At 39.2% G+C, this 27,945-nt stretch overlaps 2 protein-coding genes across 9 annotated transcripts in view; one reads left to right on the top strand and one right to left on the bottom strand.

The window, feature by feature from the left end:
- sik3 (SIK family kinase 3) overlaps positions 1-10,405 on the bottom strand; it is a 31,007-nt gene extending 20,602 nt beyond the window's left edge. For 2 of the 3 annotated variants that reach the window (XM_054608883.1, XM_054608799.1), the window contains exon 1: positions 10,078-10,403. The gene's annotated coding sequence lies outside the window, so the exon portion shown is untranslated. Of the gene's footprint in view, positions 1-10,077 lie in introns of all 3 variants that reach the window. The other variant, XM_054608966.1, reaches the window with a different exon arrangement.
- A 3,120-nt stretch (positions 10,406-13,525) lies between these two features.
- sidt2 (SID1 transmembrane family, member 2) lies at positions 13,526-27,714 on the top strand. 6 transcript variants are annotated; one of them, XM_054626791.1, is made up of 27 exons: positions 13,526-14,245; positions 16,557-16,678; positions 18,048-18,212; positions 18,316-18,361; positions 19,112-19,213; positions 19,508-19,591; positions 19,698-19,863; positions 20,330-20,423; positions 20,773-20,828; positions 21,108-21,134; positions 22,165-22,203; positions 22,298-22,375; positions 22,496-22,558; positions 22,915-23,030; positions 23,173-23,246; positions 23,361-23,427; positions 23,518-23,591; positions 23,682-23,805; positions 24,207-24,324; positions 24,834-24,970; positions 25,105-25,213; positions 25,591-25,667; positions 25,817-25,863; positions 25,958-26,063; positions 26,167-26,277; positions 26,642-26,755; positions 26,905-27,714. In XM_054626791.1, the coding sequence occupies exons 1-27, from the start codon at positions 14,015-14,017 to the stop codon at positions 26,965-26,967; spliced, it is 2,610 nt and encodes an 869-aa protein (XP_054482766.1). In that variant the 5' UTR covers positions 13,526-14,014; the 3' UTR covers positions 26,968-27,714. The 6 variants fall into 6 exon arrangements, with proteins under 6 accessions (XP_054482766.1, XP_054482783.1, XP_054482806.1 ...); XM_054626808.1 differs by lacking the exon at positions 21,108-21,134; XM_054626831.1 differs by lacking the exon at positions 22,165-22,203.
- The last annotated feature ends 231 nt before the right edge of the window (positions 27,715-27,945 follow it).

The following is a 27,945-nucleotide window of genomic DNA, read 5'->3' as shown; positions in this document are numbered from 1 at the left end:
GCTCTACCTCATGTGCCACAGCCGGGATCTATTGGCAGAAATGGAATATGTTGTTTTCTTTAGTGTATAATCATACATCATACACACTGCACCTTTAAGGTTCGCATATTTGTTGGCAGTGTCATCACAGCTGAAATAAACAGGGTGCATTTTCTTAGCCCTCAAATGTAGAAATGGGTACTGGAGTTACACCGTTTCATAATGGTACCAGTGCTAAAATGGGCAGAACCAGGCAGCACGGTGGTGCAGTGGTTAGCTTCACAGCAACAGGCTCACCGGGTTGGAAAGGCCCTTCCCTTACCAACTAAATCTGGTGTGACCACCTGTGGCGACCTCTAACAGGAACAGACGAAAGAAAAAAGGAAGCTTGATTGGTCAGAACAGCAAGATGTGACTTCCAAGAAGTCGGTGCTGCAATCTGAAGTTTTTCCTCATGTATTTAACATTAAGCCCCTTCAGTTTTCTTATTTTTAAATTAATAATATTGGCTAATATAATAAGAAGTTGTGGAACCATAAACTAATGAAGACTTGTTCTTCCTTTGTTTCAAATGACTGCTGTTTCATTATTTGTTTAATTGTTGTCTTGCAGATAGAATTCAGACTAATAAATTGGGATCAGTATGTAATAAATTCAGCATCTTTTTTTGTCTGCTTATTGCATCAAATCACAGCAAAATCTGTTTATTTTGAGTTCATACCGCTGTAGTAAAACAGCCGTCTTGTGGCTTACTGGATACAGAGAATAGGATAATGTTATGAGCGCAGACAGGAAAGCGTTTGGTTTTCCGGGCGTATGTTGGACTTCCACAACATGTACAAAGCAGCAATAGTGGTTATTTACAGCCAGGGCTAATGAATTGGTTTTGGTGTCCACATGGAGGTAATCCACCCACCCACCCACCATCCTCTCTAGCCTGAGTGACGCAAATAAACACAGATTTTCCTGCTGACAAAATTTGCTTTGTGTTATGTGTTAAAGACGTCCAAGTCTCTATGTTCAATTAACATTTATTTAGACGTTCCCCCACTGATAACTAGGATGGACAAAATAATAAAAACACCTCTCAGTAAAATGCAATTTGGAAGTAACACATGCAGCAGCCTCAAAAATGTATTAAATAAAATAGTATCAGCCAGTCTGGAAACAATTGTTACCTTTTTTGTTTGTTTGATTTAGTGCTAGGCTCTTAGTAGGTAACATGAGTTTTAGCAACATTTAACAATAAAAAATGATTCACCAAAGACCTGGTCGATGTATTTTTTCATCCCGATATTCTCTGATGAAATATATATTTGTTCCAACGCTCTGATTAAGGAGTTAAATGCATTTTTAGCAAAATATAATGATATATATATATTCATACAGCATTAAATAGATTTAAAGATGTTCACATAGTCTTACAGCATTCTTTAGGTCTCTCTCATATTCTTTTTGAAAACATCCATCCATGACTCAACTATAATGAGGCTAATCCCCAGCAAAGAATTGGGTCTATGGTGTAACGTCTGCAGTGGGAAGCTAGGGCAAGTACATCTTGCATGCTCATCTGCACACACATGCACACACATGCACACACATAGTCATGTGGTGACATTATGTATGAGGTTACCCTTCATCAACAGGTGACACAGATTACAACACCTGTAATGCTCAGGCTTAACCCACATCACGCATGGAGTAGCGTGCAAACTCTAATGGCCACACATGTAAACAAGCACATCCCTGTTCAGCTCAAAAAGGCAGGGCCGTCATGGCTGACTGTAAACCTTTAAAGTCTTTACAATAGCGACCTAGAAACTGCATGTTATGAAACTAAAACTGTGGCGCCTGTGTGTGTGTTTGTATAAAGTCACAAAGACATTGAACAGCGTCGTACAAACACACAGCAGGTCAGCCCTATGACTGGATTATGCACGTGCACACACAGATGAAAGCGTACAGGCGGTATGAGTCAGCACTATGCCTTTCAGAGATGCTGTGTGTGCACTTGTAAGAAGAGTTTGTGTGTGGAAATGACTCAGTTGAGAGTGTCAGGCTGAAAGTACAAGACTGGGGACACGTTAGAGTGTGGAAACACTGGACAGCACACATTAATCTGCCATTTGCAAGGTTGTTTTTTTTTTCTTCTTCTTCTCTTTTAGCATAGCAGAGCCCACACTTCATCGCGAGTAGATTCTGACGGACATGAAGGCCTGAGCATAACCAGTATTACTCAACTACTTACACCCTGCCATCAGGACAACCAGAACTGTATCACCAAAAGAAAGCAAAAGCAGGTTTTGGAATTATAAAATCCCCAAGCTGCAGTTCCTGCATAAATCAGTTTCACCAAAAGCTGGTTGACTTTGGACAGTCTACATTTCCACCTTGATAGTGATCGTTGATCGGTGCTAACAAAGAAGAATCCCGCAGTTCTAGTTTGAGTCTGACTTACAATAGGACAAGCATCTCTATATAGACATAAATAAATAAAGAATTGGGAAATATCCATATTCTTCTTTAAGAAATGCTACAAAGATGTACCATTGCATTGGCATCAAGGTCAGAGGTCTGAAATCTTGATCACATAAAATTAGAATTGAGGAAACTTAACATTTTGTATCATTTTGTTACATCACGTCATCTTCCATTCTCTCAAAAGCTCTCAGTACTTGTAGCAGGGCTTCTGTTCATTAATCCTCCACCATCAAATCATACCATCTCTGCTTGTCCACTGTGATCTTGCCCCGGTAGGGCTGCAGAGATTAGTCGATTTAGTGTTTGTTCAGTTAAAAGACTATTGTGGGCAACAATTTTGATAATCTATGAATTGTCATTTCCAAGCAAAAATGTCAAGCATGCTTGGTTCTAGCTTTCCAAATGTGAAGATTTACCTTCTTGTTTTCGTCACATATATGTATCAGGGTTTACGCTACCATTTCATGGCTATGGCGCACCACCTAAGTGTTTTTGCGTCGTACCTAAGCTGTATGAAAGTAAAAACAATTTTGAAACGATCTGGACGACAGGCGGCTCGGCAGTGAGGGGATGAAAACAATTGTGCCCTTATTTCTCGATACAAGTCCTGCAAAACAGAAGTACATAATATTGCATATTCACTGTGTCAAGTATAAACAACGCTTTACTGTTGGATCAGGGCTTGAGCATCAGCTAGTTCAGGTGGCGTACAAGAGCAGAAAGAACTGGACAATGGGCATATAGGGGTAGGTAGGTCTGGAGTCCAGGCTATAGGCTAGAATACTTTTTTATTCCCATCAAGTTCCTTTTTCTAAAATAATTATGGAACTGTTTGTCATTACTTTTTTTTGAAATTATGAAAATATACGTAATGTAACATTATTTAAAAGTTTTCTGAATCAGCTTTTTGGATTTACAGGATATGAGTTTTCAGGGCAAACCTTGCCAGAGGAATTAAAATGTTTGAAAGAAGGCTGTGATATGTTTAATAAATAAAAAAGCTAATTCAGTCTTTAAGCTTTTTGGGGTTTATCTACAGGATTAACAATGGTCCCAAATTATGTAAAATTGCATAGTATAAATTAAAAAACATGGCAAATGGCAATGTCAGTTCCATTGAGGATTGGTGGTTGGGGGCTGGTACCGCCATCATTGCTATGGAAACCAGCAAGACTTCAATGGAGCGACCTTTCTCCAACTAACGAGCCTTGGCAACGCACAGCCGTCTCTGACAACAAGCAGCGCTGTGGATGATGATGATGATGATGCTACAGAGTTTTGATTTTATTTAAGTGCCCCAGTGCCACGGTTACAGAACGGGGGGGTTAACAAACTGCTGGCATCAGTTGTTTCCGGGGCAGAAACAGAGATGAGGAAGAGGATCACACTGAGGAAGCTTACACTGTCATGTCGTGTTACAGAGAGAGACACACAGAGTCTGGGCTGTGTTCTTCTCTTTTGAACCTGGCTGGCTGCAGATTCACACTGCTAACAACGCATCAGAAGATGACTAGAGGGCGGGAAGATAAGTCGAGCAGAAACACAGCCTTTGTCACATTATTCACCCAAATAAAATCACATCTCGAGTGTGCGTATGTGTGTCTTTGAGAAACAGAGAGGGGATGATGTATGTTAGAGAGCTGTGCGTGAGCGGTTGTGACTGAGGGAGTGAGTGAAATCGTTACTGTAGGCCTGTTACCTAACGCTTGCCTTCCTGCCTGCCCTCTCTCTTCCTCCCGCTCATCCTTCTCTTGCCTTAAAAAAAACAATCAGGGGGAAAGGGGAGAAGACAGGAAAAAGAGGGAAAGCAGAAGAGTGGCTTCCCTGCAGACCGACAGGTCAGGACACGCCGCACAGTGGCATCTTTCACCGATCTAACTCATCTTGCTGTGGCCACAACAAGACGGAGGGCTTTTCAATTTGTGTCTTCACTTGATCCTTAGTCGGGTCACACAAGGGCACTGACCGTACCTGACTTTGTCAAGATATTACACAAAAGTACCCACATGTATAAACACGATGGCGGTCATGAGCTTTCAGTGGGCTTATCAAACATGACAAACACTCACCAGGAAAAGATTGTGTTAAAATATTTACTAAAATATGATGACATTGTTGGCATAGAGGTTCATTTATGAAGACCAAAAGAAGCAAGTTTTGTGGCTGAAACAATTAGTAATTATCATTGTATTGATGCAGTCAATTATGACAGAAGAATGGCACAAAAAAAAAGTTTTTTGCTTAATATAAACTAAGATGACCTTGTTTTGTTTTGTAGTATTAAGAGGAGAATACTGTGTATTGTCTTTTAGCAATTAGTCAAATTAAATTAGAATGTTTTAGATAAATCTTTCAAGTTCTCGTGATCAGCAAATATTTTTACAGTTTTTTCAAATAAATGTACAATTACTAATTAATAGGCTAGTGAAATCCCCGTGTTTGTTTTTGACCTTCAGGTGAGTATTTGCTGCGAGGGGAAATCGACATCACACTGAATATTAGCACTGACTGTTTACCTAGAGGCCAGCCAAGAAAAACTTGACTGGGAGCGATTTCAAAAATGTCAGAGTCCGAATAATGAAACATTTAATTCACACAGATAAATTAATTGTGCACAGAGAATTAATTTCATTTAAATGCTCATAGTGACCTAGAGAGGATGTGCAAATAGGCCATTTGCAATGGAATGTGGACAGGATGTGAAATATTATCTTGTGTAAAGTGCATTTAAAAACCAGGCGACCACAGGTCTGATTAATAGCTTATCATATTTGGTTTGTGGGGCAGTCAGCTCCATAACCTCGGTCAACAGGAAAATAATTATTTCTACAACTTGGCTATCTTCGTGAGAGATGCAAAAACCATCATGTGTGTATACACATAGGCTGTGTACAGGTCCTACGTCACATTTCAACTTATTTCATATAATTTGAGCATTTTTTCCAGGACATTTTATTATGAAGTTGTGCTGGAAACTCAGCAGACATCAATTAGTGGTGAACATGACACCACACTGGCTTTGACTATAGGTTGCATAAAAGAATGGACACAGATTTGGAATTCAAAAAGTTGAAAGATTAGTCAAGCAGCATAAAAATATTTGCTACGTTTTATATAATCTATTTATAATGTTTGTAGTTTATGAAGCAAAAAAAGTGGAAGGTTAGCTAGTTACAGCTTCTCAAATGTGAGGAGTTACATTTTGTCTTAATACCGTATAGTTATAAATTATTTGTTTTGTCTGTTAATCCGACAAAGAAAGCCATTTTGGGCTTTGGGATATGGTTATGTGCATTTTGAACCAAGTTAGCATGGGTCTCATTTACTAATGTTTTCCATTACGTATTAAAAATCTATCCTTAGCAACATTGGTCACACAATTGCAATGCATAAATACCATGTCAATCAATATTTACTTTTAACATGTCAATGAGTTAAACCTTTTAAAGCAAAGCAACTTAAAAGACAGCTATTCCTGTAAGTTGATCAGAAAATTCAGAAAGAATAAATTGGTTGTAAGTGCTTGTGCGATGATTGATAAAAAGATATATATTTATATCAAAAACACTGATGGTAGTTCAAAGACTATCAAGTCCTCAGATTCATACAGCACTAAGTATTACGACTACTCTTAAAACAAATGTTTATAGTTTACAGTGTAACCCAGAGCTATTAAAGAACACATGTCCCTTGTTGAAAGGTCATGAGCAGCAATAAAATGTATGAAGAGAGTGAAAACTGAAATCAACATTTATCAAGACCGCAGCCAAGTGTGGCCTAACTGCCTCTAGCATAGCATTTGTGAGAGTGTGTAAACACTTCTGTTTTGACTTCCACTTCAGTAGCTGCCCTTTGTCTTGAGGAGATGAACTTTCACTATTACAAACACCCAGGTGCGGCACACTAGCTATCTGCCATCGAAAGGTTTTTGTTGTGTTAGCAAGTATACACCAACAGCCTCCATTCCACAAGAATTTGCAAAATACACGGTTGAAATGGTAGTGTGTATTGGGGGAAATAAAGTTTATACAAATTGCCTGTTGAGTGTTTTAGATTTAACAAAACAACAGAAAGCAAAAAGGAGGCGTAGAAAGGGACCATCCCCTTCCCTTCTAAGCTAACAAGTATAAATAACCAGGTCTGCTTCTGTGCGACTGCACTGCAGGATATCACCCAGCTCCATCTAACAACAACTGGACTAGTCAGCGTTTCTCATTGGATCGTTATAAAACCTAGGCAATATGAAAGAAAAAAAGGCTCCAAAGCACATCTGATGACTGATCATCATATCCATATTCATGATGTCCACAGGCATGTAAAACTACACTCCTATTCTTGTGATATTCATGAGCAACTGGGGTTGCAGAAACCCCTGAGCTGGTTGTTAAAAATCATGAGCTGACTGGTCTGTCTGTGATCGCCATCAACAGACAACAAACAAGGCCTCTCTTTCATTCTGTCGGCCCGTGGTCCACTGTCATTTTGTCCTCTGCCTGTCTCTCACACTCAGACAGAAAGCCAGCCACAGCCACAGCCACAGCCACACACACATATTCAGGCAAGTATTTACAAGCTGACACACACACATAAGGAGTAAAGCTTCATAACCAGCTCATTAATCTCTCACTATAACATTGCTACTGACTCTGATAAAAGATTGAACACACAACTCCTGTAACTACAAGTCCATAAATTATCATTATAGTCATATCAACGCATTTGGAGTACTTCAACAAATGTCTCCTGCATCATTGACATGCAAACACTACATAGCACTCACTGACGTTAGTTTATTTTGGCCTCATGAAGCTAAATGGGAGGTTCTCTGGGCTATGTGGCGCAAAGCACCCAAATGACTCGTGTCTGCCCGTCTGTGTGTATGTCAACAAGAACATAGAGGTGAAGCTGCACACTCAGCTGCCTCGACACACCTTTATTTGTGCCATTAGAATGAAAGGCTCTTCATCGGGTAAAAAATGTAATTATACTGCAGGAGCTTGTCTGCAAGCGTAGGCTTAAGCTGCCCCTGTTTGTTGTGAGTGTTCAAACGAGCATCCATCATGAGGGATGTGCATACTTGTCACAATAGTCATATCATGAGAGGGAGGCTTCTCATGTCACCGTTGCACACACATGGTCCTGAGAAGAGGGCAGCAGGCTGGAAACCAACGTGTCTCTTAGTAGAATTTTTACAGCTGCGTCCGTTGTTAAATGCAGAATGTTGGGCTTTCTGTTTACTAATTTGTTTTGACCCTTTTGGATTGGCACGACCATGCCAGCAAAGCAGACATAGCCAGCATATCTAGAGTGACATTCAAAACAGGCTCTCAGGCAAATAGAGCCATGAAACATTGAGGCACCTGATTCAAAAGGTCAGCAGAAGAGAGAAAACAAGACTTGGAATATTTTAACGTTCAGTTCCGCTTGTAATTCCCCAGATACCCCCTACATAAGACAAATATTCACACCTACTGTATGCCACAAACACCTAACATAGTCGACAAAAGCCTGTGTAAAATGTTATGTGCCATGGTTGTAGTTATAGATTTATAGCACTGTGATTTGAATATAATTTGTTGATAATAGTGCCTGCAAGTAAATGCCAATCGTCAACAGTATACTGCTAACTGGCGCCCACTCTATGCAAAAAGCATTTACGTACACACAAAGCATGTGGTGGAAGTTTTGAAACCACTAATCTTGCCATGTCAATGTGTTTTTTCCCTTAGGCTAAGGTCATCTAGCTATTAACTGGGAAGATGTACAGTACCAGTCAAAAGTTTGGACACACCTTCTCATTCAACTACTTAAAAGGATCTAAAATATAAAACATATTCTGGTTTGTTGAGCATTTGTGTTCCTTCATAGTTTGGATGTCTTCAATATTAATCTACAATGTAGAAAAAAAAGAAAAACAAAGAAAAACAATTGAATGAGAAGGTGTGTCCAAACTTTTTGACTGGTACTGTACATTTTTGACAAACTGCTTCTTTCACACTAAGACAAAATGGTCTGTTATTTATCTTTTTATTATTATTTATACTGTTATTTCACCTCTTCAAGAAGTACTACCCTGAGCCTCCCACTTAGCACTTATTGTATTCCTATTAGTTTGTTTCTGTACTTTTGCTCTGGTTTATGTTCTTAGATGCTTGTTTAAGAAAGGAGATGCACTTATGACTTCTGGTGACTAGTAGTTCTCTTGAATACCTATGTTGAATACACTTATTGTAAGTCGCTTTGGATAAAAGCTTCTGCTAAATGACTGTAATGTAATGTAATTTATCTAGCACATTTCACTGCACCTTTACTGCTTCTTTTTGCACTTCTGGTTTGATTCTAAAACTGCATGTCGTTGCCCTAATACTTGTACTCTGTGCAATGACAATAAAGTTGAATCTAATCTAATAAAAGAGACTTTCCTACAGTTGAAAATGACAAAAGCAAAGTGGCAAACTAGTCCAATGGTTGGAGTTTTGAGTGGTGCTTTCACTTTGTTTTTTCTACAAGTAACTACTTTATTAGTTGGTTGTTGATTAAAAGTCACCCAGCCAGCAGGGTGGATGACTTTTAACCTTGTGTGTTGGCATGTGTTGACTAGTTCTAATACTTGTACTCTGTGCAATGACAATAAAGTTGAATATAATCTAATAAAAGAGACTTTCCTACAGTTGAAAACGACAAAAGCAAAGTGGCAAACTAGTCCAATGGTTGGAGTTTTGAGTGGTGCTTTTACAAAGTAACTACTTTGTTAGTTGTTTGTTGATTAAAAGTCACCCAGCCAGCAGGGTGGATGACTTTTAACCTTGTGTGTCGGCATGTCTTCTGGTTACTAGTAGTTCTCTTGAATACCTATGTTGAATACACTTATTGTTAGTCGCTTTGGATAAAAGTGTCTACTAAATGACTGTAATGTAATGTAACATTTCACTGCACCTTTTAGCACTTCTGGTTAGATGCTGAAACTGCATTTCATTGTCCTAGTTCTTGTACTCTGTGCAATGACAATAAAGTTGAATCTAACATAAACTAATCTAATAAAAGAGACTTTCCTACAGTTGAAAATCAACTGTAGGAAATCAAGTTGTGTCAAAAGCAAAGTGGCAAACTAGTGAAATGGTTGAAGTTTTGAGTGGTGCTTTTACAAAGTAACTACTTTGTTAGTTGTTTGTTGATTAAAAGTCACCCAGCCAGCAGGGTGGATGACTTTTAACCTTGTGTGTTGGCATGTCTTAGCAGCCTAGCAGCTAAAGTAGCTAAGCTAACTAGCGTCCCCACAGTCTGAACATCCCGTGTCTCCTTCTTTCTCATCTTCGTCGATACCCTTTCTCTCCGTCCTCTAAAAGCCCTGCAACACACAAACCACCCTCCTCCTCTCCCAGGCTCCCTGTGAAAACACCCTACCAGTGCATGTAAGTGGAGGGTAAACACATGTTCAGACAGACAGACAAGCAGACAGACAGGCGGTGTCACCACAGCGGGGCTGTCCGGGCCGCGGTGCCTCCTGAGCCCGAAGGCCCCAGCGTCATCCCCGGGTGTCGGGTTCACGGGTGTCGAAGGGCTTTATAATGAAACAATGACAGCTTGTTATTAATCACCAGTGACGTCCACACTCACCTTTGCTTTGGTGATGATGTGCGTGGCCAGTTTAACGACCGCGAAATTCCCTTTCCCGATGGTGCGCTCGATCTCGTAGTGGCCCACTCGGGCCGGGGGGCCTGGTGGCGGCCGCCGTGTGGCCCGGGCTGGGGACGCACCCGGGGGCCGTGCTGGTGCGACACGGGTGGGTGATACCGGAGGACGGCTGGGGTCGATTCTGGGAGCCCATGACGGCGTGGTTACCCCGGGCGGAGTGCGTAATCCCGGCCGCAGCGGACCCAGCAGCGCCTCCGCTTGACACGGCCGCCATCTTCTCTCGAAGCTCTCTCTCTCTCTGCGGGAACAACAAGCAGAGCGGAGAGAGAGAGGAGAGAGGAGGAGGAGGGGAGCGCGCATCGCGGGCACGGGCACGCCCCCGTTCCAACCCCTGCGTCATTTTTTACGTGGAACGCTCCCTCCGTCCGCAGCGCCCTCTCTAGGTTGTAACCATGGTGACGTAACAAATGACTTCATCCCGAGCGGACGTTCGTGTGTCGTGGTTGCCCATGGCGACGGAGAAGTGCCGCAATATTATCGCCCCCTTCCCCCATGATTCAGTGATTATTTTTAGGAGGACAGATAATATTAAATATTTTCACAAATAAGATTAAAAAAAAAAGTTAAATAAATTTAATTTCACAAATAAAAAAATAAAAAAAATTAAATAAAAAATTTAAAATCATCGTTTATACACTGCTTGTACGTGTCGTGGTTGCCCATGGCGACGGATAAGTATTTTTAGGAGGACAGATAATATTAAATATTAAATTTTTCACAAATTCACAAATAAAATAAAAAAATAAATTTAATAAATTTAATTTCACAAATAAAATTAAAAAAAAATAAAATTAAAAAAAAAAAAATTAAATAAAAAAAAAATTTTAAAATCATCGTTTATACACTGCTTGTACGTGTCGTGGTTGCCCATGGCGACGGAGAAGTGCCGCAATATTATCGCCCCGCTTCCCCCATGATTCAGTGATTATTTTTTTGCTGCACCACAATCATGAGGTTTTAGGAGGACAGATAATATTAACTAAATTTAATTTCACAAATAAAATTAAAAAAAATATTAAATAAAAATTAAAAAAAAAAAAAAATCATCGTTTATACACTGCTTGTACGTGTCGTGGTTGCCCATGGCGACGGATAAGTATTTTTAGGAGGACAGATAATATTAAATATTTTCACAAATAAAATAAAAAAAATATTAAATAAATTTAATTTCACAAATAAAATTTAAAAAAATATTAAATAAAAATTAAATAAAAAATTTAAAATCATCGTTTATACACTGCTTGTACGTGTCGTGGTTGCCCATGGCGACGGAGAAGTGCCGCAATATTATCGCCCCGCTTCCCCCATGATTCAGTGATTATTTTTAGGAGGACAGATAATATTAAATATTTTCACAAATAAAATAAAAACATATTAAATAAATTTAATTTCACAAATGAAAAAAAAATCATCGTTTATACACTGCTTGTACGTGTTAAAACTAAATATTTCCATTAATTAAAATATTAAATATTATTAATATACCCTTGTGTTTTTTTCCTCAATGAGGTTGACACACCCACATTAGTGAAAATTATGATTAAAAATATATACTGCTTTTTTTCTCACTTATTTTGATTGAGTGTAATTTTATTATATAATTATATATATTATATAATTTTTCTATTAAATTCTATTCTATTATATTCTATAGGCAGCTCACCAGGTTGTAGACAGCACCACCCAGTGGTAGAAAGGAGTTACTGCATCTTGTGACCAAAAAAGCTGTCTTAAGGCCCAAGAACTGGTTTGAGGTCATTTGAAATAATTACATTTTTGTTTTGGTATATTCACTATTTAATCAGGGTAATTATGTCCCTAAAGGCAGGCCGTGTAAAACCTATTAATCTCGAGGCCCTGGTTTGTAGATCTGCGCTGTGTCAAAATCTATGTTGACATTGTTCATATCTTTGAATACATTTGTATTCAAGTGCTCAAAGTGATCGTATTTTTAATTCTCTTTCTTTTTTCATTATAAAGTGAATATAAAGTAAGAGATGTAAACTGGGTGATCAGAACACTTAAGTCTATTCAATTAAGTTGAAAAGCCAATTTTGCTTTTCTATTTATTAGAAATAAAATAACCTATAATATTGAGAGTTTTCTTAGCTCTCTCTGTTTCAACTTATCTGGAGCCAGATCACTTAGATTTGCGAACATGAAATTTACCCACAATGATCAGCAACTGAATAGTAAACATAGGCTTCCTCCCCATAAACCACAAGGCACAACTCATAAAACATCACATGAACTTGTACTTTATATATGATAGTCAAATTCAAACAACAAAAAAATACCTTAACATATAAATAAGTTCATAATCTTCAAAAAGAGGAAACAAAGTGCCAGGGAATTCAGTAAATATGACATAACAAATAAAACAAATAACATTTGTTAAAGGGATTGTACTAGAAGCCTTTTACATTCAAGATAGATATATAGAATATATATATATATATATATATATATATATATATATATATATATATATATATATATATATATATATATATATATATAGCTATATATACATCTATATATATATATATATATATACATATATATATATATATATAGCTATATATATAGATGTATATATAGCTATATATACATATATAACAGCTATATATAAATATATTTACATGTATATTTACATATATATAGCTAAATATATATATATATAGCTATATATATATATATATATATATATATATATATATAGCTATAACCAAAGTAAATCAGAGGAGTCTCATAATCTCTATATATATATATGTAAATATATATAGCTATATATATGTAAATATATTTATATATATAGCTATGTATATAGCTATATATATTTACATATATATGTAAATATATATATATATATAATATGTTTATATATATAGCTATATATATAAATATATTATATATATAGATGTATATATATAGATATATATATATATATATAAATATATATATATAGCTATATAGATGTATAGATATATATAGCTATATATATGTAAACATAAATAGCTATATATATATATATTTAGCTATATATATATATATAGCTATATATATAAATATATATAGCTATATATATGTAAATATATATGGAAATATATTTATATATATATATACATATATATATTATATATATATATATATATATATATATATATATATATATATAAATATATATATATATATATATATATATATATATATATATATATATATATATATATATATATATATATATATATATATATATATATATATATATATATATAGCTATAACCAAAGTAAATCAGAGTCTCATAATCTCTCTTGTACCGATGACGTCATGACGTCGTGACGTCGCCCACAGTTTGTTTACTGTCTGAGGAGGAGGAGTGTGTCTCTGTGTGTCTCTGTGTGTCTCTCACTCTGTCTCACTCTGTCAACACTCCTCACATCCTCCGCTACAGAGACACGCAGTGAGCAGAGCCGGACGTCGTCGCTTTAACTCTGGAAAAAAGGAAAAGAAAGAGAAACAATTTCACCATTTTTTGTTTTTGTTGTTTGACCCACCATGCTAACGTTAGCATAGCTAGCTAGCTAGCTAGCAGCTCCAGGTGAAGAGGTTGACTGTCCTTGTCAGCTTGTAGGAACGTGTGCTATTGATCTGACAGCTGAGGGGGGTTGTTACTGATCCCACACAGGACTGTTAGTTATTATCAACACAGTGTTGTCTGCTTCAGATAGCCACTTAGCTGCTACTGCTGTTGTTAGTGAAGCATCTAAGCTAGCAGGCTGGTGTGTGTTGAATGGGGGAGGAGCTGTCAGAAGGGTTTTGGGGGCTAGAATAAGTTCCAGGACGGTGTCAGACAACATGGTGTTGAGGGGTTGCTGGAAGTCAAGACATAAAAGCAGCTGTGGACCTGGGCCTTGGTGGGTCCTGGTCTGGCTGTGTGTGACCCAGTCTGTGTGGCTCTCTGGGGCTCTGGGGGAGACCAAGAACGTGGTCCAGAAAGATGCAGAGTTTGACTTGCTTTACAACGACACGGTGACCAGTGAGAACCAGACCATCTATGCTTTCAACCACACCATCTCCAGGAACAAGGTGGGTCCACGTCACTGTGTTTGTTTGATTCTCTTACCCTTATATTACATTACATTACATTACAGTCTATTTAGCAGACGCTTTTATCCAAAGCGACTTACAATAAGTGTATTCAAAATAGGTATTCAAGAGAACTACTAGTCACCAGAAGACATGCCAACACACAAGGTTAAAAGTAGTTACTTGTAGAAAAATCAAAGTAAAAGCACCACTCAAAACTCCAACCATTGGACTAGTTTGCCACTTTGCTTTTGTCATTTTCAACTGTAGGGAAGTCTCTTTTATTAGATTAGATTGTGTTAGATTCAACTTTATTGTCAGTGCACAGAGTACAAGAACTAGGACTAGTCAACACATGCCGACACACAAGGTTAAAAGTCATCCACCCTGCTGGCTGGGTGACTTTTAATCAACAACAAACTAACAAAGTAGTTACTTGTAGAAAAAACAAGCACTCAAAACTCCAACCATTGGACTAGTTTGCCACTTTGCTTTTGTCATTTTCAACTGTAGGAAAGTCTCTTTTATTAGATTAGATTGTATTAGATTAAACTTTATTGTCATTGCACAGAGTGCAAGTATTAGGGCAATGACATGCAGTTTTAGAATCAAACCAGAAGTGCAAAAAGAAGCAGTAAAGGTGCAGTGCAATGTGCTAGATAAATTACATTACATTACAGTCTATTTAGCAGACGCTTTTATCCAAAGCGACTTACAATAAGTGTATTCAACATAGGTATTCAAGAGAACTACTAGTCACCAGAAGTCATAAGTGCATCTCCTTTCTTAAACAAGCATCTTAAAGCATAAACCAGAGCAAAAGTATAGTGCAGAGGCAAATTACTACGAAAACAATAATTGCAACAGACTAATACGAATACAATAAGTGCTACAAACCACTACGAATAGGATAAGTGCAGTAAACGAATACGAATTCAATAAGTGCAGCGAATTGATACGAATACAATAAGTGCAACAACTAATACGAATGCAATAAGTGCTACGAGGAAGGCTCAGGGTAGTACTTCATGAAGAGGTGAGTTTTCAGCCTGCGCCGAAAGATGGGCAGCGACTCTGCTGTCCTGACGTCACTGTGTTTGTTTGATTCTCTTACCCTTATATTACATTACATTACAGTCTATTTAGCAGACGCTTTTATTACATTACATTACATTGCATGGACAAAATAGAGTGAATATGGCTTTATAATAATATAGAAGTTTGATCATTATGAATTGGGAATTATTTTGTTCATCCATGAATTGTTTTAAAACATTTTTTAGGAAAAAAGATCCAAATGTTCTGCTTCCAACTGTGAATACTTCTGGTTTCCTTAGTCTTGTATAATATTACATTACATTACATTACAGTCATTTAGCAGACGCTTTTATCCAAAGCGACTTACAGTCAGTAGTATATTACATATCATTCACCCATTCACACACTGATGACAGGCTACCATGCAAGGTGCCACCATCAGACTCTAACTAACATTCATCATCCAGTCCACACCGATGGCAAGCCTTCAGGAGCAACTTGGGGTTAAGTGTCTTGCCCAAGGACACATCGACTGCCGAAGCCGGGTATCGAACCACCGATCCTCTGATTGGAGAACTACCTTGCTCTCCACTACTTTTATCCAAAGCGACTTACAATAAGTGTATTCAACATAGGTATTCAAGAAGTCATGCCGACACACAAGGTTAAAAGTCATCCACCCTGCTGGCTGGGTGACTTTTAATCAACAACCAACTAACAAAGTAGTTACTTGTAGAAAAAACAAGCACTCAAAACTCCAACCATTGGACTAGTTTGCCACTTTGCTTTTGTCATTTTCAACTGTAGGAAAGTCTCTTTTATTAGATTAGATTGTATTAGATTCAACTTTATTGTCATTGCACAGAGTGCAAGTATTAGGGCAACGACATGCAGTTTTAGAATCAAACCAGAAGTGCTAAAAGGTGCAGTGCAATGTGCTAGATAAATTACATTACATTACAGTCTATTTAGCAGACGCTTTTATCCAAAGCGACTTACAATAAGTGTATTCAACATAGGTATTCAAGAGAACTACTAGTCACCAGAAGTCATAAGTGCATCTCCTTTCTTAAACAAGCATCTAAGAACATAAACCAGAGCAAAAGTACGGTGCAGAAACAAACTAATAAACAAACTAATATACAAATACTAATACAATAAGTGCAACAAACTAATACCAATGCAATAAGTGCAACAAACTAATACCAATACAATAAGTGCTAATATGTGATATCAAGTGTGATATGATCTCTTCTTTTCTTTGTGTTGTCAGACGGAGGGAGTACGTGTGTCTGTGGATGTGTTGTCACGGGGTTTTGAGAGTCCCATCCTGTTTGTGGTGAGACAGAAGCAAGCTGTGCTGTCCTTTCAAATCCCTCTCATTCTAAGAGGCCTGTGAGTATTCCCCATATTTACATACACTATTCACAAACTGCACCCACATGCAAGCATCATCTTTAAAGAAAAGAAAAGTAGAGTGATTCATTGTCCTCAGTTTGCCAAAGAATTACCCTAAAATCCTTTGAAGTCTCAGTATATACAGTACCAGTCAAAAGTTTGGACACACCTTCTCATTCAATGATTTTCTTTATTTTTATTTTTTTTCTACATTGTAGATTAATATTGAAGACATCCAAACTATGAAGGAACACATATGGAATTATGTGGTAAACAAACAAATGCTCAACAAACCAGAATATGTTTTATATTTTACATTCTTCAAAGTAGTTGAATGAGAAGGTGTGTCCACACTTTTGACTGGTACTGTAATATACTTTAAATTTGAGAGAATATCTTGGATTAGTATGTAGGCCTATCCGTATTCATTATATTTTGTGTATTAGAAAGTTTCTCATATGTCGCCTTTCTCGTCCACATTATATTTGTCCACTGTGTCTGTCTATTTTTGTTAAATAAATATAATAATATAATAAAAAGTAATAATCAAAGTTTCCTCCTAGGTAGTGTCTGGTTGTTGCTGATGTTTTTTCCCTAGATGGTAAACAGTTCTGATTTCAAGTCATGCGATGAAGCTAATGTTCTTGTTTTGGCGTTGAGAGCTGAGTGTGTACTTAATAACCGTGTGAACGAAGGAAATCTGTGAAATGCGTTTATTAGCCCATCTGCGATGTGATCCGTGTCTCCCACACTCCAAGGTCCTCTCTGGAGGTTGTGCAACACCAGAATTACCTCGCCTCGGTCATGCGTATGAAATCTTGAAGCCAGGCGTGTTTTAGCAGATCTCTAAAGAACCTTGGACTTTCACTTCCTCCTCAGAGATCCGCCAGAGCAGATCTGAGCGACGCTCGCACTTTACTGTAAACCAGAGTCATCAGAGCGAAGACACTTCTGCTTCATGTGGCGTCCGTCACAGGCCGTCTTTAAAAAGAAAATTGTCTGTGTTGTATAATAAATAATCCATCATGTCTAGGCCTATCTATTCTGTGAAAAGGGAAAGAGCTTCAAATAAATAAATACAGATATATCATTTTTTCCGGTTTTTTTTATGCATTTCATTTAACATTTATTTATTGCGGAAAATCCCATTGAGATTTTAAAATTTATGTTATAAGAAGTTCCTGGTCAGGATGACAGCATACATAAAAATACATAAAAAACAATAACAGACATAAAATCAAAACAGCAAAAAATGGAAACAACAACAACAAAGAGATGGCATTTAGTTCTATTTAATTGTAAAAACTCCTTTTGAATGTAAACATGAGGTTGCCTCTCTCTCTGTCTCTCTCTGTCTCTCTCCCAGCTACCAGAGGAAGTACCCTTATAATCATGTGGGCCGGACGTTGTGCCAGCCTCCGACCCGGGCCGCCTCTGAGACCCAGTACTTCTTTGTGGACGTGTCCACCCTGTCCAGCCAGGGTACAAACTACCAGCTCAGGGTCAGCCGTGTTGAGAGCTTCACCCTGCAGTGAGTGACATCTGTTATAATCACACAAACACACGTGAGTTTCTCAGCTCAATGCATTTGCCGACAGCTAATCTCTGACGTGTTATCTTCATCTTGATTACAGTACGGACAAGAAATTCAGCTTCACCGCGTCACCATCCCAACCTCAGGTATGACCTACCGCTCGATACCAAAACTTTGTTTGTTGACAAGTTTGGCGCTAAGTGCTACTTTCACAGAGAAGGTAGATAGAAGACAGGAAGTGAGCAGAGCTGAAGGGCGCAGATGACGAGAAACATGAGAAAAGCTCTGTACACAATCATTCAGGGACATTCTTTTCTCTCCTTTTGGTCCAACAGGTTCTGCTTTGAAAAAAAGGGAACTAAGTTGTTATGTTTTTTGGCGTCTTGTAACACCAAACAGATAAACGGGTCATTCATTGTTGCCACCTGCTACTTCAGTTCATCTATTTTTGTTTCATCACATTACATTACAGTCATTTAGCAGACGCTTTTATCCAAAGCGACTTACAGTCAGTAGTATATTACATATCATTCACCCATTCACACACTGATGACAGGCTACCATGCAAGGTGCCACCATCAGACTCTAACTAACATTCATCATCCAGTCCACACCGATGGCAAGCCTTCAGGAGCAACTTGGGGTTAAGTGTCTTGCCCAAGGACACATCGACTGCCGGGTATCGAACCACCGACCCTCTGATTGGAGAACTACCTTGCTCTCCACTACGCCACCGCCACAGTCACATTTTCATTCGTTGTGGAAATTGGCACACCCTCACTAGAGAGTGAAGAAAGACAGTGATGATTTTATCTCTTCTGAAGTGTTTTCTTATCTTCTTCTCTAATTAATCCCTTCCTGAATCCTTTTTTTCTTCCTCTTGCCCTTCCTCTCAGTACTTCAAGTATGTCTTCCCCGATGGGGTGGACACTGTGATCGTCAAGGTCAACTCGGACATGACCTTCCCCTGCTCGGTCATGTCCATCCAGGACATCCAGGTACACTAACTGCCCCTCCACGTCCCCTTTAAAACCAGACAGCTGCTGTCCTCAAGTGGCCCCCCCTGGCATTGTTGTCAGCATGCAGTAACACCATTGAGCCACTTGGGGCCAAGACTGAGAAACGTTGATCATTGTTTAATGTTCTTAGACAATTTAAGGAGATTTTATTCTTTCTTAATCATTATTTTTTTCATGCTTAATGTGATCTCTTGTTCCTTTTTGTCATTAATATTTAAATGCTTTACGTATTTTTATTTCATGTTATCTTTCTGTCTCTCTCTTTCTTTTCAGTGTCCCGTCTATGACCTCGACAACAACGTGGCCTTCATTGGGATGTACCAGACTATGACCAAAAAAGGCGCAATCACTGTGCAGGTAGAGTCCGACACACAGTCACGCACGTGGTGGCAAACTTTTGTGACAAAGCCCACAGCATAAACTACATATAATAATCTTCTAATGTCCCTTCTCGGCCATTCAGAGAAAAGATTTCCCCAGCAACAGTTTCTATGTGGTGGTCGTGGTGAAGACGGAGGACGAGGCGTGCGGCGGTCCGCTGCGCTTCTACCCTCTCCGTCCTGACGAGCTCATCGACGCCGGCAACCGCAGCAAGGTCATCGACGTGATTGTCACACCTGCTATCAAATGTGAGTCACACGTCTACAAATACGGACTGTTCAGGCTGAGGAACAATCCACAGGGAACTTTTGTACGCCATAGATTGGACGAAAAGTTACATTTTTTCTTTCTTTTTTTTAGTTAAAAAGCTAACTTATCTATTCAGGTATCGTCTGGTTCATGTTTGTGTCATTGCAGTAGGAGTTTTTTGGAGGTAAACTGGGGGAAATCAAGCATTTCTTCCATGTGCAACATTTTGATTTAACTTAAAAACAGTTAAAAAGTTATGTCCTCCAGAACTGGAATAGTTGGAGAAAGTAATAATGCATAACTAAAGGTTTTGCCTTTTATGGAAGCTGCATATCGTTTACATCTCTCCCGTTTGTAAGCTGTTGGTATTAATGCCGCATCATTTCATTAAGCAGTGCAGTCAAGGTCATGCAGTATTTAGAGTGTGAATAAGCTTTACAGTCTCTCTGTCTTCTCCCTCCACAGCGGAGGTGTATGTGATGGGCATGCTGTTCTGTCTGGGTATCTTCCTCTCCTTCTACCTGCTCACCTTGCTCATGGCCTGTGTGGAGAACAAGAGGTAAGATTTAGCACTTTTATCCGCCGCCAAAACAACAGCTAGTTACGACATCATGCGTAAATTTGTCTCTTTAATAGTTAAACAGACTCTTTTATTAACCTTAATTGGGTTTTGTTTGGTTTATTATGATTGAAGACATGACAAATAATTCAAGCACCACCCAAAAAACATTTCCTTACAAGTTTACAGCGTTCAAAACCTTTGTCTTGTGGTCCCGGTTCGACCCGGGGGTGCTTATGTCTAATGGAACGATGTAGATTTATACAGCTGCACTACAGGAGGAACGCCATCCTGAATACAAAATGATCTTAATTTGCATGTTTTTTTTTTCCCCTCTCGGTTTCCGCAGAATGAAGAAGAGAGAGGTGTTTCAGATTCCCGCTGACATGTCGCCTGCCGAGACAGGTAACCCAGCAACTAGCTGGTGACGGATTGGCCCATTAAAGGGGGGGGGGACTCGTTAGAGGGTTTTTTGCGAGGCGTACCATTATATCAAAAGTCGTGACTCTGTACTGTAGAATAGATGACATGATGATGTTTAACTACACTTAACAATGCAGCATAATAATAGTTTAACTCTCAAGCTTTCTGTGTACTGAATGTACTTCTTTCTCTCTCTCTCTCTCTCTCTCTCTCTCTCTCTCTCTCTCTCTCTCTCTCCCCTCCCGCTAATGTGGGGTTCAGCCTCTCTGCTTGGGAACAACGGAGATGGTACTACGACACGGTTACTTGTTCTTACTTACAGCGTTGCTCGTCTTTGGATGCTCTGCATGCATTAGCTCACCTACTAGAACTCCCTCTCCGATGCATTCGTAGAAAGGGGCGATAAAGAGATGTCACTGACTTTAGGGCGTCTTGCAAAATAAACACGGCACTGTTCTAACATGGCATCACAGAGATGCAGAAACACGTGACTCACCTGGGTGACCACAAAGCTCTGCAAACATCCTGTTATCTTGCCTGTATTTGTCACAGTGTCCTTCTACGTCGCCTCACAGCTCTACTGTCTGAGTTTTCACATTAGTTTGTTGCACTTATTGTTTTCGTAGTAATTTGCTTCTGCACTATACCTTTGCTCTGGTTTATGCTTTTAGATGCTTGTTTAAGAAAGGAGATGCACTTGTGACTAGTAGTTCTCTTGAATACCTATGTTGGATACACTTATTGTAAGTCGATTTGGATAAAAGCGTCTGCTAAATGACTGTAATGTAATGTAGTTTATTGCTTTATAGTCAGCAATTGTAATGACACGCTAGACAAACGAAAGATAAAATAGAAGTGCTTTCATGATATAACACTGGAGATAAATGTGTAAACTGCAGACGACCTCTCACTGTGCTATCTGTTCGCTGCAGTGTATGCCGACATGATTTGATTTTAAAACTGCAGGACGCTTGCAGCTTCCAAACGGTTCACTCTCACTGCAGCATGTGCACCATTCTGTACTCACAATTTTTCACTAAAACTGTTTGTTTTACACAGAAAATGTGGTTGTTTTTTTTCAGGCATTTGAGCCTGAAAAAAAGCAGAAAACTGGATCCCTGCATGTGTTGTTTCCTTCCCTTCCCTCGCTCTGTGTTCATGTACTAACTATTCAGCTGCATTAGTGCTTCTGTGTGCACGGTTAACATACTAAGTATTGGTTGTAGTGATGCTCGTCACTGTGTGTGTATTTTGTCAATCTATTCCTACTTGTTAGTTTTAAATGTGTGTGTGTGTGCGTGTGCGTGTGTGTCCACAGGCAAAACTGCAGCCTCAGCATATGAATATGGCTCCTTTCGTGAGTTTTTCGAACAGTTCTACTTTTGATTATGTCTTTGTTTTGCGTGTCGACGTTGAATTAAAGCCAAGCCTTTATTTGTTTTTTTCTCCAGCTGACAACGGCAGCACACTCAGCTCAGAGGCCATCACGGACAGCGTGGCGTCCACTGACAACAACTACGGATACAATGGTATGGACACACCCCCGTTTCTTTTGTCCCAACACCGTGACTTTGCAGTTTGTCTCCACAGCCCGGCTTCCTGCGAGCCGATCTGGTCCCTCACTTGTTTCTGTTTTTTTTGTTCATCAGGACAGGAGCCTTTCAAACGTCGCCCAATCCTCAATCACCTTCACCACTTAGCCATCCGTATCGGTGACTCACTGCCGCAAAATTTGTTCCAATCAGCTCAGAGTTAAAAAAGCGAAACCAATCAGCACGTTGTGAATCAAACGTCAATGAGGCTTAGATGTTGATGCCGGGAAGGTGGACAGATTCCTAATCTGATTGAAATGAAATGAACAGCAAAACGATACAGATTGGGCAAAAATCGAATTACGAACAATCATTCTGATATTTTTCTGTTTAAATATGGGTGGAAATTGAAAACTTATTCCAAAAGGTGTGATGTGTTTGAACACCTTTTGCATCATTAAAAAAACGCCAAGGCTCTTTTCTTTATCTTGCCATGACGTCTCTCTCCTCTCTCCTCTCCCCCCCTCCTCCGTCAGAGCGATCGTTGGACAGTGTTGGCCGAAGCCGACACGAGTCCCTGAGCTCTGTGGAGGAGGACGACTACGACACGCTGGATGACATCAACTCAGACAAAAACATCGTCCGCACAAAGGTAACGCCTCGTCCCTCCGTCTCAATTTGCACCACTCGTCTTTTAAAGGTCATGATGTTTTAAATGTCACCACTTCTTGCCGGTTTTTTTTTTTCCATCTCCCTCAATAACAACTTAATAACGTCCTCTCCTTTTATTACAGAAATTTCTTTACGTGTCAGACCTGTCCCGCAAAGACAAGAGGATCCTCAGCAAGAAATACCAAATCTACTTCTGGTGAGGACGCCGGTTAAACAGATAGAAACTAAATACCATTGAAGAGTAGAATCTACAACAAAGATTCCTTTTATCATCATAATTATGAAGTCTAATGATGTGTCTTCTCTCCAGGAACATCGCTACTATCGCTGTGTTCTACGCGCTGCCAGTCGTCCAGCTGGTCATCACCTATCAGACGGTACGCTTATGAGATATAAAACTCTGATTATATAAGATGTGATTACAAAAAAAAAAAAACAAGATGTTAAACCGACTCTCTGTTCTCCAGGTTGTCAATGTTACAGGAAACCAGGACATCTGCTTCTACAACTTCCTGTGTGCCCATCCTCTGGGGGCTCTAAGGTGAGGAACCTGAACGTGTTATTAAATCTATCGCAGCAGATTTCATACCTGTCTTCAAACTGCTCTCACACACTGATTGGTCATTCGCAGTGCGTTCAACAACATCCTCAGCAACGTTGGCTACGTGCTGCTGGGACTCCTCTTCCTCCTCATCGTCCTCAAAAGAGATATCGTCCACCAGCGAGCTCTGTGCCGCAACGATCTCAACGCGCTGGTAAAAGACACATGCACACGGACACGTGTACAGTAGACACACCGCAACGCAGAGACACTTTAGCTCACAATGTGTGTGTCACCCAGCAAAGACGGGTTTCAGCTCTGTTCCTGCAGTAAATGATGATTGAAAACATGAACATTTGCATCATTATCGAGATGGCATGTTACTGTTTGGACTCACTCTTCTCTGTGACGTGCATAACAATACCTCTCTGCTCTTTAAACACGTTGTTGAACTCAGGTTATTGCATTGATACGTCAGAAATAGGAAGTATTGAAGTTTAAGATACAGGCGCATCCAGAGACAAGCAGCACATTTGGAATAAAGAGTCAAAGTTATTATTTATTTAACTTTTTTGCTGATTTATTAGTTCATTGTCCCTCTTTCCCACCACACAGGAATGTGGTATCCCAAAGCACTTCGGTCTGTACTACGCCATGGGAACTGCTCTGATGATGGAGGGCTTGCTGAGCGCCTGCTACCACGTCTGTCCAAACTACACCAACTTCCAGTTCGGTAAGACTCCCTGCTCATGTTCCCACCAGGAGTCATTAGCCTTTCAGCTTTCTGTTGTTTCTTTGAGATGATATACAACACTTTTTAACACAATGACATTAGATTTTTTTCCAGCTGTATCCTCTACATTGTTGACGTTTTGAGGATTAAGGGGTAGCACTCACTCTGAAGTCTCTTTAAAGGAAAGTGGGGGTTTTCCCCTAGTGATTAAATAAAAAAAGTTGATTTTAAAAGTTGCTTGATGTTGAATGTCTGCCAAATTCTGTTTAATTTAATCCCAAAGTACCAGTTTAGAGCAATAAAGACGATCAATCTGAACTGTAATTCAGTAACAACAATCTGCAATGATATACTTCTTGTTCTTTGTTTTACATGATAACAGATAGGTGTGTAATGATACGTAATATAAGCTTTGAGCTACTGATTGTAAGTCGCTTTGGATAAAAGCGTCTGCTAAATGACTGTAATGTAATGTAATGTAATGTAATGACTCTATCTTTATTCTGCAGACACCTCCTTCATGTACATGATTGCTGGACTGTGCATGTTGAAGTTGTATCAGAAGAGACATCCAGACATCAACGCAAGTGCTTACACAGCATACGCCTGCCTGGCTGGGGTCATCTTCTTTTCTGTGCTGGGAGTGGTACGTATACACACACACACACACACACACACACACACACACACACACATACAGGCACATCACAAAGGTCTGGGTAATGTTTAAAGTAGCAGCGTGTAGGATTTAATGGGATTTGTTGTTCGATCTGTTTGCAGGTATTTGGGAAAGGAAACACTGTATTCTGGATCGTGTTCTCGGTGATCCACATTCTGGCCACGATGCTCCTCAGCACTCAGCTCTACTACATGGGCCGATGGAGGCTGGGTAAGATCGTGATGTCATAACGGTTGGATATAAGTGGTGGTGGACTTGAATCCGTTGTGGTTTCAGACATGTATTTAATCTTTTTCCTTTTTGTTGAATTTTACAAAGTTTATAGGACTCGCACATGGAAATGAAATGGAATATACAAACAAAAATGCAGCACACTAGCTGTTTAGTTTTTTTTAAAAAGAATCATGTGCTGTAGTGCTGTGTAAGAAAATATAAATTTCTTGCTTTATGTAACAATATTTGCTATGTTTTAAAAAAGTAGTGTCATTTTTAAGTATCACCTTGAATTTTACGGTTTTCATGGATTTGAAATTTGTGATTTAAAAAAAATAAAAAAAATAACATTTGTCCGTATGTGTTTGCGTCAGATTCCGGGATCATGCGCAGGATGGTGTACATCATCTACACAGACTGCATCAGACAGTGCAGCGGACCGATGTACATTGTGAGTAGAAAACTGAAACGGCTGCTTCCACATGACCTTACAAGGAATCTTTGTATTTAAGAGTTTATTATGGTTTATACAATATTCAAGCACAGTATAAGAATCACTGTGTCCTGCTTATAACTTACCTCTCTCTCTTTGTCTGACAGGACCGGATGGTTCTGCTCGTTATGGGGAACATCATCAACTGGTCTCTGTAAGTAAACAAAGTGTCTTTCTAATATTTAAAGTGCAGAACAACACGATGACTTCATCTCTGTGTGTTTTTTCCTCCTGCTCCCTCTCTGCAGAGCTGCCTATGGCCTCATAGAGAGACCTAATGACTTTGCCTCCTACCTGTTGGCCATCGCCATCTGCAACCTGCTGCTGTACTTTGCCTTTTACATCATTATGAAGGTGTGTGTGTGTGTGTGTGTGTGTTTGGATTGTCAATTTATTAAAAAAAGCAGAAATGGTTCATACATCTAAAGCTTTTTTTTTCCCTGTGTGTGTGTTTTAGCTGCGGAGCGGTGAGAGAATCCAGTGTCTGCCGTTGGTGATTATTCTGTTCACAGCTGTGGTTTGGGGCTTAGCACTGTATTTCTTCTTCCAGGGTCTCAGCACCTGGCAGGTCAGTAACTCACACACACACACACACACACACACACACACTCATACACACATTTCTTGGCCCATAATATAGTAAAACTAACAATACTCCACACAATGTGTCTGTTTGAGTTTGTGTCTTGGACTTATAGAGGAAGATCTTAAGTATCAAACAAGACCTTTCATTTAAGGAAGTACAATTAAACTCGTGAATGGTCATGTGATATGCCTTCTCAGGTTCTCAAACGTATTAGTGTGGATGTAGACTGGATGTTTACCCACTTAGTAGACTAAACTTTAAGCCTTTCAGAGCGAACACTGACTCTGTATTTCTACATATGGTGGTGTAGTTTACTGTGTGTGTGTTTTTCTCTCTCCGGACGCAGAAAACCCCGGCGGAGTCTCGTGAACACAACAGGGACTGCATCCTGCTTTCGTTCTTTGACGACCACGACATTTGGCACTTTCTCTCCTCCATCGCAATGTTCGGATCCTTCCTGGTATGATCATGCGGCATACACACTAAGAAATACAACATGAATGTGAACAATTAATGCCAGTGCAGTAAATACTTCAATATGATGTTGCAATGGGAACCAGCAAAACAGGAAACTCTAACTAACCCCTCACCTCTGTGGTTCCCTCCCAGGTCCTCCTGACCATGGATGATGACCTCGACGCCGTCCAGAGAGACAAGATCTTCGCCTTCTAGACATGAAGGATCTCTTGTGATGAGCTCGGCTCTTCCTCTCTGCCTTATCGCCCCCTCGTCTCTCTCTCTCTCCGTTCGCATCTCTTCTTGTGTTCTAAACGAGCACATCCAGTAGCCTGTTTTTTCCCTATGGCTGTACAGCGGGCACCTCTCTGCCCGTCTCAGCCAGTCGGGGAGGAGCGGTAGCCCCTCCCTCCACGTATATGGACACACATGTGCCAATGAAGAGTCCTGGGTCGACGCCCACGTTGTTTTGTCCACTCGCTGCCATCATCAATATAACTGTTGTAATCAATGTTAACTTCCTGCTGAAGATAACAACGTACACTCTCGCTAAATAAAAGAAAAACTATAAGAATTAACTTCTTTTATACTGTCTGCATTACATTTGACCTGCAAGTCTGCAATGCATTTTGAAATGTTTTTATGCTGTTTATATGCTGTATGTGTGTGCGTGTTTACAAACATAAATGTGAGAACATGAACTCTGTCCAGTCTGTCGGTGGCCTTTTAATGTTCTAATCATGCTCTGATTGGTCCGATCTGCAAGCTAGCCGTCCTTTCTCATTGGAGAATATTATAATAATACTAAAAAACTATGATGATGATTGTATTTACTCCTTGACTGTCCTAGTCTGAATGCGAAGGTATTTTCTGCACTGTACTGTATGGAGGGGAAAAACTGATTTTAATGTCAAACATTGCAAAGAGCGGTTACTGAATAAAGGTCTCATTTTCAGATTCTAAACCTGATCTTCTGTCTTTAAACTTGATCTTCTGTCTTTAAACCTGATCTTCTGTCTTTAAACTTGATCTTCTGTCTTTAAACTTGATCTTCTGTCTTTAAACCTGATCTTCTGTCTTTAAACCTGATCTTCTGTCTTTAAACCTGATCTTCTGTCTTTAAACCTGATCTTCTGTCTTTAAACCTGATCTTCTGTCTTTAAACTTGATCTTCTGTCTTTAAACCTGATCTTC

This window comes from Anoplopoma fimbria, chromosome 1 (assembly GCF_027596085.1).
Source record: "Anoplopoma fimbria isolate UVic2021 breed Golden Eagle Sablefish chromosome 1, Afim_UVic_2022, whole genome shotgun sequence".
Taxonomy (NCBI): domain Eukaryota; kingdom Metazoa; phylum Chordata; class Actinopteri; order Perciformes; family Anoplopomatidae; genus Anoplopoma; species Anoplopoma fimbria.
Note: the sequence above shows the minus strand (reverse complement) of the source record. Positions and strands in the feature narration are given on the sequence as shown.

Excerpts from the sequence above, each read along its gene's own strand:
- sidt2 (XM_054626791.1), top strand. The coding sequence starts at position 14,015 with ATGGTGTTGAGGGGTTGCTGGAAGTCAAGACATAAAAGCAGCTGTGGA. Across the intron at positions 23,428-23,517 it reads TGGTCATCACCTATCAGACG|GTTGTCAATGTTACAGGAAA; the intron begins GTACGCTTATGA and ends TCTGTTCTCCAG. Across the intron at positions 26,756-26,904 it reads CAATGTTCGGATCCTTCCTG|GTCCTCCTGACCATGGATGA; the intron begins GTATGATCATGC and ends GTTCCCTCCCAG.